Below are 14,785 nucleotides of genomic sequence, written 5' to 3'. Positions count from 1 at the left end.
TGGCTCGAAGCTACTAATGACAGCTGGCACGTGTGGGGCCCTCACCAGGTACCCAGGCATTTTCCAACTGCTTTATAGATTAGCTCCTTTTCTCCCAACAGTAACCTTCTGGGACAGGCGCTGTCACACCCTCGTTTACAGATTTAAAAAAATTAAGGCACAGAGAGGTTAAGTTGCTTGCCCAGGACAGCACAGCTAGAAAGGATTAAGGTGGGGAACAAGGTCATTCTGATTCCAGAGCCCTTTCTCCTCATCCTCTGGGTATACAACCTCCAAACTTGCTTGTTGCATGGTTCCCCCTGGAACGCCATGGGGCTGTGTGTTTCCAAGGAAACAGAGCTTTGATACCGAAGGGATTGGGAAAGGGCAGGCGAAGCCCTTTGGAGTCCCCAAGAGAACCCCGGGAAGCAGGGGGTTCTGCCGCTGCCCCTGCGGTGACCACCCTCTGACTGCAGAAGCTGAGCCAAGGACCCATAGGGGCTGCGAACTTGGCCGGAAGCCCGCCACCCAGAGGCCCAGCCACTGGGAAGCTTTTGGCTTCTCATTCATCCAAGTCATTAATATTCCTTCTCTCCAGCTTCTCTCCCTTAAATCGCGCACACGGCCGCCAGTCTCCTAGGAGTGGCCTCTGGGAAAAACCAGTGGCCCCATTTTTTCCTTGCACGGTTCCCTGGGCCAGGGGACGGCTGGGACCTTGACTCTGCCACTCGCCATAATTTCTAGGCTATCAGACAAACAGTGCCGAGGTACAGACGTAAAAGAAGCAAGTTAATTTTACAGTCTCTTCTAGAGAAAAATATCTTTAAGCATTTATGATTCGTTCCTTCAAGGTAACTTTTAAGTCAAATTCTGGGGACAAGTATAGTATAGTATTTTATTTATGTGAATACATAGGGTGCTTGGGTGGCTCGGTCGGTTAAAGCGTCAGACTTCGGCTCAGGTCATGATCTCTTGGTCTGTGAGTTCAAGCCCTGCGTCAGGCTCTGTGCTGACAGCTCAGAGCCTGGAGCCTGTTTGGGATTCTGTGTCCCCCTCTCTCTCTGCCCCTCCCCCACTCATTCTCTCTCCCTCTCTCTCAAAAATAAACATAAAAAATAAAAAAAAATAGTATGCTGTGTTCTAGAATCCATTATGAAATTTTAAGTTCTAGAGAAGCGGTAAGTTTTCTTTTTTTTTTTTTTTTCTCATACGATTGGTTTAATTTTTTTCTCAGCAGGAGAAAAAAGCGGTACATTTTCTATTAACCATAAAAGAAATGTGTAAAGATCCTTTGAAAACACCGAAGCGTGTTGGTCTCAGAGGATACTGGGTTGCGAAAAGGGCTGTGGTAAAGGTTCACTTGATTGAATATCTGAACACCCCTGAGTAGAGTAACTCCTGAAGAAGTCAGCAGAAGAGAGCCTGGAGACCATTCTGTAGCACTGATGGTCACCACTGTGGTCCGTCCTAACGACCTTCCTGGGCCCAGCCCTCGGGGGGTGGCAGCTGGGGCCGGGCCGGCTCTGAACAGAGGCCCCCCGCCCCCCGCAGGAGTCGGGGCTATCGGCGTGGATCGGTGGGCAGCTGCACCCCCTGGAGAACGTGCCGCCCCCGCTGGCCGTGCTGCTCATCACTGTTGTCATCGCCTTCTTCACCGAGTTTGCCAGCAACACGGCCACTATCATCATCTTCCTGCCCGTCCTGGCGGAGCTGGTGAGAGTCCTGGGGGGGGGGGGGGGGAGGCAGGGCGCGGAGTGGGGGGGGGAGGGCACGGAGGGTGGGTGCTTCAGAAATCTCTCCCCTGCCACTGGGCGCTCCATGGGGGACTACAGGTGCCATCGCCCTCTTCTAAACCGCATGAACGTGTTAGACCCTGATTTTTTTTTTTAATACTGATTGTTTTCTTTTTTCTTTTTTTTTCTTATTTAAAAAAAAATTTTTTTTAACGTTTATTTATTTTTGAGACAGAGAGAGACAGAGCATGAGCGGGGGAGGGGCAGAGAGAGAGGGGGACACAGAATCCGAAGCAGGCTCCAGACTCTGAGCCATCAGCCCAGAGCCCGACGCGGGGCTCGAACTCACGGACCGCGAGATTGTGACCTGAGTTAAGTCAGACGCTTAACCGACTGAGCCACCCAGGCACCCCTGATTTTTTTTTCTTTAAGAAATACACAGAGTAAATATTTTCAAAAGTGCACCCAATTTCTTCCTTCGGAGAGGTTTCTAGGAAAATAGAAATTGTCAAATTTGGATTCAGACGAAGTAGAAAGATCTGAGTAAGGCAAATAACCACAGAAGAAACTCTAATGGTAGGCGCAGTTCTAACCTCCCTCTAGAGCAGGGTTTCTCAGCACTGTTGACATTTGGGGCCAAAGAGCTGTCTGTTGTGTGGGGCTGCCCTGGACACGGTAGGACGGTCAGCAGCCCTGGCCGCCGCCTGCTAGGTGCCAGCCAGGAGCTTCCCCTACATCGTGACAATCAAAAACGTCTCCAGACGTTGCCAAGCGTCCCCTGGTCGGGGGTGGGGGACAAAACCATCCTCAGTGGAGAACCACCGCCCTAAAAAATCACCAGCCTGTCCTCAGAGGGTTAGCTGGGTGACAGCTTCCAGACTTTCAAAGGGCAGATCGTTCCCACCTTATTCAAACTATTTCAGAGCACGGAAAGACAGAGAAAGCCGTGCAACCCAGGAATAAGGTTGGCAAAACGCAGCCGCTGAAACCAAAGGACAGCAGAGCGGTGGGGGAGGGCGGGGTGTAGTCACGACTCAATCTCACACGTAAACAGAGATGCAAATAGCAAAATAAATCTGGGCGCATACCATCAAATAGAGTCTATGTTAGGAATTTCAAAACTGATTAACATTAGAAACGATGGGCTTGGTTCCGTATTTAAATAGATTAGAGAAGGCTTTAGCGCACGATTATCTCAATAGAATCCAAAATTGATCAGATTAAATCAGTGTTGCAACTCCGGGCTTTGTATGCGAACAGTGATCAACCAGGCACGCTTATCTGAGCCACTGTGTTTTTGGCTTTTGTCGGCTTATTTCAATTTGTAAGGGAGTTCGCACTGCCTTAGCACACGGAGATGTACTTTATCCTTCTTCAGGGAATAGAGGATGTTCTGTTACCAGTGGATGGCAGCGGGTTTATTTCAGATCTTCGGTGATGGACACGTAGGTTTGCTTCCAGTCTTTGCTGTGGTCCAGCAACGTTTGCCGGACCTTTCCTTGTCTGTGCGCCTTTGGGTCCATCTAGATACGTTCCTGGATGAGATCCCTGGATCGGAGAGCTTGTGCGTGTATACTTTTGTTAGAAGTGGGCAAACTGCCCTCCAAAGTGGGCATGCCATTCTCACTCCCGCCAGTAGTGAGGGGAGGGGGGTCCCCAAACCTTGCCACGTGTGATTGGACTTAATCACACCCTTCACCGGGCTCTGAGGGAGCAGATGATTGGGAGAGATGGGACACTGCAGGGTGGTGGGGGGAGGAGAAGCAGGGACCCAGCCAGGTCTGTTGGGGCGACTTTTGCTGGAGAAGACACTGGCAAATCACACAGGCTTCCAAATGTTGCTTGTCATCAAAACCCAAACGTTTTACGTGTCAGGGGGACGCATTTAGCACTTTCTGAGAAAAGTTATATGCTTTGGGTTATAAAAATTTGCCAGAGGGGCCAAAAATGTCCCATCTTAAATACAATAGCAGAGAAGAAACCCACGTGAATTGTAGATGAATATGTCATTTGGGGGAGGTGACGAACCAGTGGCCCACTGAGCGAGGTCAACACACAGACGCATTTGATTCACACAATCTTAGAAATCGGGAAATGCTTATCGACAGATGTGTCCTTGAAATCCGGTGAGGCCCCAAGTAAAGGTGTGGACTGTTTGGCCGAGGGAAGGACCAGGCAGGGGACTTGTTACTTTGTTTTACTATTTTTTTAAAAAAAAATTATAAACGTTTATTTATTTATTGGGGGGTGGGGGCAGAGAGAGAATCCCAAGCAGACCCCACACTGTCAGTACAGAGCCCGACGTGGGGCTCGAATTCATGAACCTGTGAGATCGTGACCTGAGCCGAAATCAAGAGTCAGACACTCAACCGACTGAACTACCCAGGCACCCCAGGACTTGATATTTTAGAGCCATGGTTCTCTGGACCCACAGTAGCAGCAGGGAACTCATTTCGAATGCAGGCTCTTGGGGCCACCCCAGACCTGCTGAATCAGAAACTCTGGACAAAGTGGGGCCGCCACGCCGTGTTTTAGCAAGCCCTCCGGGTATGATGCTGCACTCTCAGGCGGGAGAAGGTGTGTTCTAGATAAATCTCCCCAGCCCATCCTCCCCAGTGAACATGCAGTGTGGCCCCAGGATGTCACTAACCTGGGGAATGTCCTCTCCATGTGTCCTTTGATTTGGGTTCTCTTCTTGTCTGTCTCTACTGTTGCCTGTGGATCTGCGTTTCTGGCTGTATCTCTCCTTGTGTCGTCTCCCAACCTGTCTTCTCGTCTGCTGCCACTGTTCTCTGCCAGTCTCCGTCTATGCGTCCCTGTGCGTCTCTTTCCGTGTCTTACCTGTTGTGGCTTTCAACCGTCTCCATCGGTTGTCGTCGCTTCTCTCTCTTTCCCTGCCGGGGTCACCGCCCCCGCCCCTGCCTCGGTCCAGGCCATCCGCCTGAGGGTGCACCCCCTCTACTTGATGGTCCCCGGCACAGTCAGCTGCTCCTATGCCTTCATGCTCCCGGTCTCGACGCCCCCCAACTCGATTGCCTTCGCCTCTGGACACTTGCTGGTCAAAGACATGGTGAGTCCTCCTGGCGCGTCCCGACAGAGGCCCGAGACGGGGGGTGGACAGCAGGTGCCGGGCGAGACGTCTGGGCGGGACCCCTGGTCCCACTTTACCAAACCCCAGTTTCTGAAGAAGTCATTCGGAGCCGGACCAGGGGGATCCGCTTTAACAGACACTCTGGGATGATTCTTGTGCTTGGACAATTTCAGGAAATGGCCTTCGTGATGACTTTCCAGAGTCTGCTTCAGGGACAAGGGACTTCCTCCCCTCTCTGGGCACTGCTCTCTTTTCTTACTTGTTCCTCCGGCTGCTCTGTGCCTGGAATCTTTAGGAGGGAGGCACTGGGGTAGCAGCAGTGGGGAGACCCACCGGTGTGTTCCCTCTCCCCTCGCTCCCCTGCCTCCCCTGCTGCTTCCACTGGCTGCCTGGGGCACTCAGGGAATGCAAATCCAAAGCTGGTGTAAGTAACTGAAGAGGGTGGTGTTCCCAGTCCAGGCTCTCCAGGCACAGATACCCCAGCAGGAGCTGGGGAGGGAGAGAGAAAGGGGGTGGACAAGAGTGAGAGACAGAAAGAGGTCACAGAGCAAACAGAGAGAAGGAGGAGGCTGGTGTGCCTGGAATCGGGAAGATGAGACCAGAGGCCCGGGAGGGGAGGTCGGTGCACAGCATGCAAGGCACAGACTTAGGATATTATTCAGCGCACAGTGGGAGGACTTTCAAGGGATTTAAGCAGGGCAAGGCTGGGTCTGAGAGCCCAGGGGAGGGTCCCACAGGGCCAGCCAAAGGGGTCCTTGGCTTCACGCAGGACCGAAATCAAATGTGAGCCAGGGACAGTGAAAACAGAGTTTACTGAAGAGTATGAGAGACAGAGAATAAGGGACAGAGTGTCTGGGAGACCCTCAGAATGGAGAGAAAAATGAGTCTCCTCGTTGCTCGGGGTTAGGGGTTTATACTGGAAAAGGGTCTAGGGAACGCGTGTGTTCCTTTAAGAATCCGCTAGGTCCAATCAAAGAGAGAGTCCGGTGAGCAATAGGTATTATTCCATGAATCCCCGAAGGTAAGGGTACGTGTTTGGGATCTGGCCCTTAGGTGTTATCAGGTGTTCGGGGCCTAGGACAAAACAGAGAATGATTCACTTTCTTGCTTCCCCCTCGAGGTGGGAAAAGAGCTTCTTGGCTTATTCAGAGGCAGAATCCGGAACATGAGGATACGGACCCTGGCAGAAAAACAGCAGAGATGGAGACTTTCTAGAGTGGAGTCCCTTCAGCTGTCCGATGTCACAGGGATGTGGTTTCACTCGTGCCCCTCCGAGATGGCTTTGGCTGCCGGGTGGAGTGGAGTGCTGGGGGCTGGGGGCCAGTGTGGAAAGGGAGGCTGCTTAGGGAAGGCAGAAATGGAGATGTGACGCCCATCCTGGGAACAAAGAGACACGAGAGAAATGGAGAGGCTCCGAGAGGTAGAGGCCTGCCAAGAGCACGGAGAGGGACAGAAAGATGCCGAGGGACACAAGGAGGCACAGAGAGGCGCTGGCTCTGGAGGCTTGGGTCCAGACAGTGATGATGTTGTAGGCAGTTGACATAACGAATGTGGGACTAAGCAGGCATTTTGAGGCAGGCTCCCAGGAGCGCAGCCCTCCTCCCGGCCGCCCCAAAGCTTAGGCCTGTCCCCTTCCAATCCTCCAAAGTTGCCAGGGTTTCAAGGTACCCCCAAGAGCAAAGGCAGGATAGCACGACACAGTTCGACCTTGTTGCTTGGCATACGCCCTTCACGACTTGATGCCCTTTCCGCGAACCATCCGTGGCAATGTTTACTTAACAATTGTAATCAACTTACATTTTTAAAAAAAACTTAAGAGTATTTGAAAAGAAGAGTTTCCGCTGCAATCTGTACATGGAAAACTGGTAACGTATGCCACAGAAGGGAAGTCTAAAAATAAACGCAGACCAAAGAAAGCAAAATAATTACTTTTGCTCCGATAGCAGTTGCCCTGGAGAAGGTTCTGAACCCCTCCTTGTCAAAGAGGGCCATTGGCGAGGAAGAGAGAGCGTTAAGGGCGTGAAGCACACCCGAGGGAGACCTTCTCTGTGAGGAAAAGGTCCCAAGGGGGATTGAAAAGGGAGTCACTTGCTTACCGTGCAGTTCACAGCTGGGCAAGGCCAAGATGGAACATCAGAAAACCCCGATGAGAAACAGGGATTTTCAGCCCCGGGTTGGACTGAATGGCCCAGGAGGTTGGCCCCGGGGAAGAAGCAAACTTGTTCTAGCTTCTTAAAAAGGTCAAAACTTCCATCAGACAAACCTTCGCAACAAGTAAGTATAGCTTTAAGTAGACGTGTAGTGTGTGTGTGTGTGTGTGTGTGTGTGTGTGCGCGCGCGTGTGTGTTACTGGTCAAACCAGATCATTTTCAAGCTGTGTGACGTGGGTAAGCCCACTTCTCTGAGCCTCAGTTTCCTCTTCTGTAAAGTGGAAATAATAATAATAATCACCTGCGAAGGGTTGCTTTCAGGGTTAAGGGACACATCTGTGTGACAGAGTACCTGACACCTAGAAACCACTCGAGGGCTGGGGACATTTGCAGCTCTTTGAGGGACAGCCCAGGGTCATGTAAAGATGGGGGGGTTGTGGGCATCCACCGGCCTCGTGTCCTGGAACCATCGCTTCCGGGCTGGGAGACCTTGAGTGAATGACTTCCTTAACTCTGAGTGTGGGTTTTCCCATCCGTACGATGACCCCTTCCTTACTCTGGGCTCCGTTTCAGGTGCGGACAGGCCTCCTGATGAACCTGATGGGCGTCCTGCTGCTCAGCTTGGCCATGAATACTTGGGCACAGACCATCTTCCAGCTGGGCACCTTTCCGGATTGGGCCGACATCCACTCAGCCAACATCACATCACTGCCGTCCGCCTTGCCCAACGACACATTTCGGACCCTTTGAGCCCCGCTCCAGGACTCTCTTTGGGCTGGGCCCTCCCAGAAGGCTTTTGCCATCACCCGCTGCTAGGAAACAAGCTCTCTGAGCTGTTCTGTGGCTAGGATGCAAAGGAGCCTTATTTCAGCAATCTGGAATGGTGTTTGTCTTAAACAGTTGGAAACGGGGGCCACCGAATCGCATGGGCACAACTGACATCCCCCACTGCCTGCTTTAGGTTTCACTCTGGAGAGATCATCTCGCCTTTGGAGCTCGCCTGCCTCACAGAGGCTTTTGGGGCTGCGCTGTGCCAGTCCTTCACAGGTGGTGTGTGTTCTGCTCGGCTGGTGCCCCTCCCGTGCCCGTGGTTTGAATTTTACGGCTGCCAATCCCCGGCAGCTAGGGTTATTTCCAATCCCTGGAGACGGGGGGAGGGACAGATGACGTCCTGAGGAGGTGGAGGCTGTGCAAAGCCTCCCTGCTGCTCCTCTGTGCGCCTGAGCACGACAGGAGCGTTCTAGAAATCCCAGCTGACGCCTCTACCCACCCTGTCTAGGATTTTCCTGTTTAATCGAGTCAGTTTGACCGTAATTCTGGGGTCAGGCCAAGCCTGGGCCCTAATGTCTCACGAGTGGCCCAAGGTTCTTCCAGCAAGGACTCCCGTCCTTTGAGGGCCTTTGAGGCCATCAGCCCTTCCTCGTTCCAGCAGCTGGTCTTTACCTCCCCACCCACACCCCAGGGGGTAAGCATGTTTAATGAGCCAAGGCCACGTATTTCAGAGATGAGAAAAAAAAAAAAAAAAAAGTCGGAAGATAGATTGGAGCCTCGTAAGAGGCCAGGGTGAAATTTCTCAGGCAGGCAAAATATCGTAACCCTCTTCTCCAGACGGGGTCAAGGGAGACTCCCCTGAGCCAGTGGCTGGTGGGAGCTGTCCTAGAAGATGGAATCCCTCCCTGTTTCCAGCAGAAACGTCTGGGCATCCCCTGTAACAGCACCGTATTAGGTCCCATGGGTGCTCAGAAAGTGTAAAGAGTGGCCCAGTGTTAGCCTGGCTCCAGCAAAGGTGCCAGGAAGGGGTCCAGAAGCCTTATGTCTCCCCTTCCTACGCATCTGAGGGTTGAGGTTCTCTGGGCAGTGTGGGCTGGGAAGGCAGCACCCAGAGACTGAACTCAGTACGGTACGAGTGAGTCACAGAGGTTTCCCTGGGAGCGGGAGGGAGAGAGGAGAGGCCTCCAAGTTGGAGAATGCGGTCCATCTCTTCCCACGTGAGCACTTTAGTATTTAGCCACGGTTACAGCCCATGGGGGTTGGAGGCTGCTCTCCTGGAGAACAGGGGACGGGAGAAACCCATGGGACCTGTAACCTGATGAATTGTGATTTCGAATCCTGATTGAAAACGCTATAAAATAAAGAATGTGAATCAACAGTGGACCTAGAGGTCATTTGCTTTGTGGACATAAGTAAGTTTTAAAGCCACAAACTCCTGAGCTGGGAGTTCCACAGAATTGACCTCCCTGACCTAGCTTCCTTATTGCCCTTCCCCCTCCACTCTAACCACATGCTTCAACTGTCCTGCCCCAGGGCCTTTACACATGCTTCTCCCCACCCCCACCCCCCGCCCCCGCCCCTACCAAGAACACTTTGCTTCCCACATATGTGCTTGTTTCCTCACTTTATTCAGGCCTCTGCCCAAATGTCACCTCCCCGGAGAAGCTTCACTAACCATCTAGTCTAAAATCTTGCCCTCATTACTCTCCAGCTCCTTACTCTGCTGTATTTTTCTTCGTCGTGTTTAGTCAAGACACCGTATTGTGTATTTTCTAGAATATCAGCCTATCAGAATACAAACGTTATTTTGTTGAGTGCCGTAACTCTGGTATCTAGAATGGTTTCTGGCACATAATAGGTGCTCAGTAAATATTTGATAAATGAATCTGTACCAAAATTTATGAGCCAGCAATCTCGACCTCCGATCTGAGGTCTGTTCTATTCATTTCTTTGTTCACTCCTTCTTCCACGCATTCATTCAACAATATTTATGTAAAACCTGATTATGGGCTCCTTCACTGTCCCCATCCACATGGAACTTACATTCTAGCTAAGGAGACAGGCAGTGGGCAGGTAAACAGATAAAATCACTCTGGGTCATGAGGCGGGGTAAGAAGAAAATGAAACTGGACAATGTGACCAAGTGACTCAGAAGCTGCTTCAGCCGGGGGTGCTCAGGGAGGACTTCTCTGAGGAGGTGGCATTGGCCTGAGACCAAGAGTCAGCCACGTGCCGATGGAGGCATGGGAGGACGGTGGGCCGCAGGAGGGGTGCAGAGTCATTGGAAATACACACGAGACTCGCGTCCGGAATGCAACAGGTGTCAGAAAGAGCAAATACAAAACAAAACATCTGTTTTAGTTAACTGGCTGCATTAACAAACCACCCCAAAACTCGGGCCCCAGAACACAGCAGCTTATTGGCTTATGTTTCTGCATTTAGACAGAGATCTGCAGGGATGGTTTCGTCTCTGCTCCAGATGGGGTGTCCAGGGCAAGTCAGTGGGGAGTTTAGCTGGACCTTGAATGTCCACAATGACCATGGAGCCTCTGGGGTCATGTGGCTTCTCCAGGAGTCTAGCCCAGACCTCTGAACCTGACGGTGGGCTTCTCAGAAGGCAAAAGCAGTAGCTACACAGCCCCTTACGGGCCGGGCTCGCGAATCGAAGAACTCAATTCTGCCACATTCTATTGGTCAAAGCAAGCCAAGGGTTACCTGGTTCAAGGGGAGGGGAACAGGTCCCAGCCTTCATGGGAGGAGTGGTAGGTATCCACGTACAGAGAGGGGAAGAGGCTTGGCCGCTGTCTTTGGAAGACGCCAGCCCTGACACCCAGAGCAGGGAGAGACACGGCTGTGCCGTTCTGAAGCAGGGCGTCGAGATGGCCAGAGCTTGGTAAGGAGATGCTCGAACCCATTTGCAATCAGATAAATGCAAGTTCAACCAAGATGCCAGTCCCACCAGTGGGAACCAGGAAAGGGAACGATACGTGATAGTGAAACAGAAGGAAACAGACGCCCTCCCATCCCGCGGGGGAGACGATAACCCCTCACCGGCAGCCTGGCAAGCAACGGGGCGGTAATTAGGGGGAATTTGTTACCTGCGTTCCCTGTGGCCCAGTTTTCCTCCTGGGTTCGTGTCCCGGCAAAATCATTGCACGGTTCCTACGGGGACAATGTAGAAGGATGTTTGGGCACTGCCGTTTGAGGAACCCAGGAGCTGGAGGCCACCTAGATGACCACCATGGGGGTGGCAGTATTTAAGTAAAATACGGGGAAGCACACCGTGGAAAGCACGACAGCCCGCAGAAGTGATGAACAACAGGTACGTGGAAGGACTGGATAGACACGCGCATATTCTGGTGCATATATCAAGAAATTAGAGAGTCAGGTGGGCAGGAGAACGGAAGTGGTGACGTCAAATGGAAAACAAGGCGAATAAAAGCCACTAGATGAGGGGTTCAATGAGCCACTTTGGACTCCTGGCTCTACACGCGACAAGCTGTGTGACCCTGAGAACGTCCTTTACGCTTTGGGCTTGGGTTTCCTCATCTGAGAGATAAAGAGTGCGTAGTCAGGGTCTTGAAAGGAAATATATAAAGTAGCTAATTTGAGGATAGCTTAGGAACGGGTCTAGTTACAGGGTGTGGGCAGAGGACACGGAAACCATGAGGGGAAGTGCAGATCCTGGGTGGTGGGAGAGGGGTGAGGGAGAGGGGGTGGCTCCTTTACTCCTGGGACACATACAGCCCAAGACGACTCTGAAAGGGGGACACTGCCTCGGATCTTTCTCTTCAGCCACGCTCAGCTCTCCCACTGGCGCTCCCCATGACCAACCCAACTGTATCCGTCGGGGTTCTCCAGAGAAAGCTGAACCAACAGGATGCAAATATGTGGATCTATATGTATATCCAGGAAAGAGTCCAAAGGCAATCCGCTGGCAGAATTCCCTCTCGCTCAGGGGAAGTCAGTCTTTTGTTCTACTCAGACCTTCAACTGATTGGACGAGGCCCACCCCATTAGGAGGGGGCAGTCTGATTTACTCAGACTCCATTGATCTAAACATAAATCTCATCCAAAAAGTCCCTCACAGAAACAGCTAGAATAACGTTTGACCAAATAGCTGGATGCTGTGGCCCAGCCACGTGGACACAGAAATCTCACCATCACACATATGGAAGCCAGAATGCGGGAGGGCCCTCTGAGGCAGCCTATCCAGGTGGGGCTCCAGGGATCAGGGCAGGGAGGAGAGCGGAGACTGTGTCTGGAGGGGTAAACCGAGAAAACATGGCACGGAAGGTTTAGACCAAATCGGAGCTTGTAATCTAGCGGTCCCTGGGTCTACCTCCAGCCCATAGTCAGGGTCTCTTGCCCCCTCTCGTGAGTTTTAAACTATTAATTGATTGCTAATATTTTAAACTCAGAAAATGTCACGTTAGAACCGAGTTTTGTGCTGCTCTTAGAAAAGAAAATGTCAGAAGGTCTGGCAACATGGGACCCTATTGCTACCTGGCAACAGGAGTTGAGTGGTGGTGGTGGGAAAACTCAAGTTGGAGGGTAAACCCTCTTGTTTGCCACAGTCCCCACCCCTCCTTAATGTCTTAGGCTGACTCTCTTCATTTTAATTTTTTTTTAATTTTTTAAAAAATTATTTATTTATTTTTGAGAGAGAAAGAGAGAGAGTGCGAGTAGAAGAGGAACAGAGAGAGAGGGAGACACAAAATCCAAAGCAGGCTCCAGGCTCTGAGCTGTCAGCACAGAGCCCAACACGGTGCTCGAATCCATGGACGGTGAGATCATGACCCGAGCCAAAGTCGGACGCTCAACCGAATGAGCCACCTGGGTGCCCCAAGACTCTCTTCACTTTAAAACACAGGTTTTTAGGAGTGCCTGGGTGGCTCAGTCAGTTAAGTGTCCAACTTCGGCCCAGGTCATGATCTCATGGTTCATGGGTTCGAGTCCTGCGTCGGGCTCACTGCTCTGTCAGCACAGAGCTGAGAACCTGTTTTGGATTCTGTGTCTCCTTCTGTCTCTCTCGGCCCCTCCCCAACTTGTATTCTCTCTCTCTCTCTCTCTCAAAAAGAAATAAACATTTTTTAAAATTTTTAAAAATAAAAACACAGGATTTTAAAACAGAGCACAAAAAAGGAAGATAATATATCCCCTTAATAAATGTTATACTGATTACATTTCGAGAGGATACTATTTGGGATACATTAGGTTGAATAAAACATCTGATTAAAGTAAATTTCAGTTTTTTATGTGGCTACTAGAAAATGTCTAATTATATACTCGGCCCACATTCTGTTTCTGTTGGATACTACTATCTATTTGGTAAGACTTTAGCCACCTCCCCACATTCTCAGACCGAGGGGGTGGTGGCAATATTCTATGCCCACAGGCTGTACAACTCAACGACTCCCGTGTTCCATGGACTACTGATTCTGATTGTGGACCTGAAGGCTCACCACTTCCTCTTCCTGTTCTGTCTTATGGTTCTGAATCTTCTACCCAGAAATTCCCCCAACAAAGCTGATTCTATTTTTGATGATTCAGAAGACACTTCTGGATGTGGGATTTGGAGCCAGGCCAGCTTTACAGAGGCAGAAGTGACTGCCTACATGTGCTGAGAAGAGCCAAAAATATCTTCTGCCCCTTCCCCCGCTGCACCACCGAACCCCCAGATCTTACGCATTCCTCGGAGGCCTTCAGGAAATGGTCAACATGGTCCTTTAACCGATCGGCTGTCCGGTCTCAGCACACAAACTGGGCGAATGCCGGGGTCTTCCGGGATGGCTCCCCTCGGACCAGCACGATGCCCTGAAATTTCCTGTGCGAGGGGGACCCAGGCTAGGGATCCGACTTGTGGGCATCACAGAGGCCTGTATTATCAGTGAGGTCTGAGCAGCCTGGGGCTCACGGAGGCCGAGCTGTCAGCCCAGGTCTGAGAAAGCAGGGCAGGAGTATTTGGCTGTTATGCCCTGGGTGCTCTGCATACATTATTTCATTGAATCCTCAAAGAATCCTAAGAAGTAGGCAGGAGTAGTCTCACGAGAGCAGAGTCCACACAAGTTCAGAGAAGGACAGTTTTCTTGTCCAAGGTCGCACAGCACAGGAAGTGCAAAGCTGGCATTCAAGTACAGACCGACTACTGTCAGCCCGGGGCCCCTGCAGTTCGGAGGGACCGTCAGACGGCTCCCTACGTCAGCCCCACGGAGGTTTTCTGCAGAGGTTGTGAGTCGGGAGCCCTCTTGCTGGCTTCAGCCCACGGGCCTGTTGAGGTTGGTCCGCACAGCGGTCTTTTCTTTTTCTTTTTTTAATGCTGGCTTGAAAAACTTGGAGACTTTTACGCCCAAAATGGGAATGACGGGCATCTTCGGAAACAGTGGGAAACCTGGTAATGTGGGACCTTTGTTCAAGGGACCGGAGCAGGGTAGAAGCTGTCCTTTCCGAAAGGGTCTACACGCGGCAGCTCACTGCTGTTTCCATGTGTTCTGCTCTGCCCCTTAGCTGGCTGGCCTCCGCACGTGCATGTGTTTCCTGCTCCCTGCCTGCTCTGTGCATTCCACGTTTGGTGCCCGGCCTGATTCCCTGGAGGGGCTTGTGGTCTGGGAAGGGTGTCAGGCCCTCCGAGGGCCACAGGTGTCTCATTCACTTGTGTGACTATGAGAATGTCACTTCCCCTATCCGGGCCACAGAACAGCCCCCTTCAGACCTGAGCAAGCGGCCGAGGCAACGTGTCCTTATAAAGGAAAATGTGGGGGAGTCTGGAATACGGCTTCACTGGCCCATCCTGTGGGGGTGGAGGCCTGGGGGCGCAGGGGAGGCCTCCCTGGAGGAGGCAGCCTGCTGGCAGTGATGGAGGACAAAGACGCTGGGGGGCGAAGTGTCTGCTTCCGGGCAAGGACTGGCTCTCAGGACAGCCCAGAAGTGTACCTGCCGGACAATTTCTACAGCAGAGCACGTATACAGGGACCTCACACTTATTAAGTGCCTGCTTTTTGCAGTTTCGGATGCATCTGAAGGTAACCATGAGTCTTGTGAATGCTTCCCTCCACACCAGT

The 14,785-nt window shown here is 51.7% G+C and overlaps 1 protein-coding gene across 1 annotated transcript in view; it reads left to right on the top strand.

Annotated features, from left to right (window-relative positions):
- The window catches only part of SLC13A3 (solute carrier family 13 member 3), a 75,493-nt gene extending 66,388 nt beyond the window's left edge, over positions 1-9,105 (top strand). Inside the window, exons 11-13 of the mRNA XM_086702377.1 lie at positions 1,531-1,692; positions 4,645-4,782; positions 7,527-9,105. Of these exons, the coding sequence (XP_086558503.1) occupies positions 1,531-1,692; positions 4,645-4,782; positions 7,527-7,703 (477 nt within the window). The 3' untranslated portion in view covers positions 7,704-9,105. The remainder of the gene's footprint in view (positions 1-1,530; positions 1,693-4,644; positions 4,783-7,526) is intronic.
- Positions 9,106-14,785: the final 5,680 nt, after the last annotated feature.

The sequence above is a fragment of the Puma concolor genome, chromosome A3 (assembly GCF_028749965.1).
Source record: "Puma concolor isolate L17-30 chromosome A3, mPumCon1.1.hap2, whole genome shotgun sequence".
In the NCBI taxonomy this organism is placed as follows: domain Eukaryota; kingdom Metazoa; phylum Chordata; class Mammalia; order Carnivora; family Felidae; genus Puma; species Puma concolor.
Note: the sequence above shows the minus strand (reverse complement) of the source record. Positions and strands in the feature narration are given on the sequence as shown.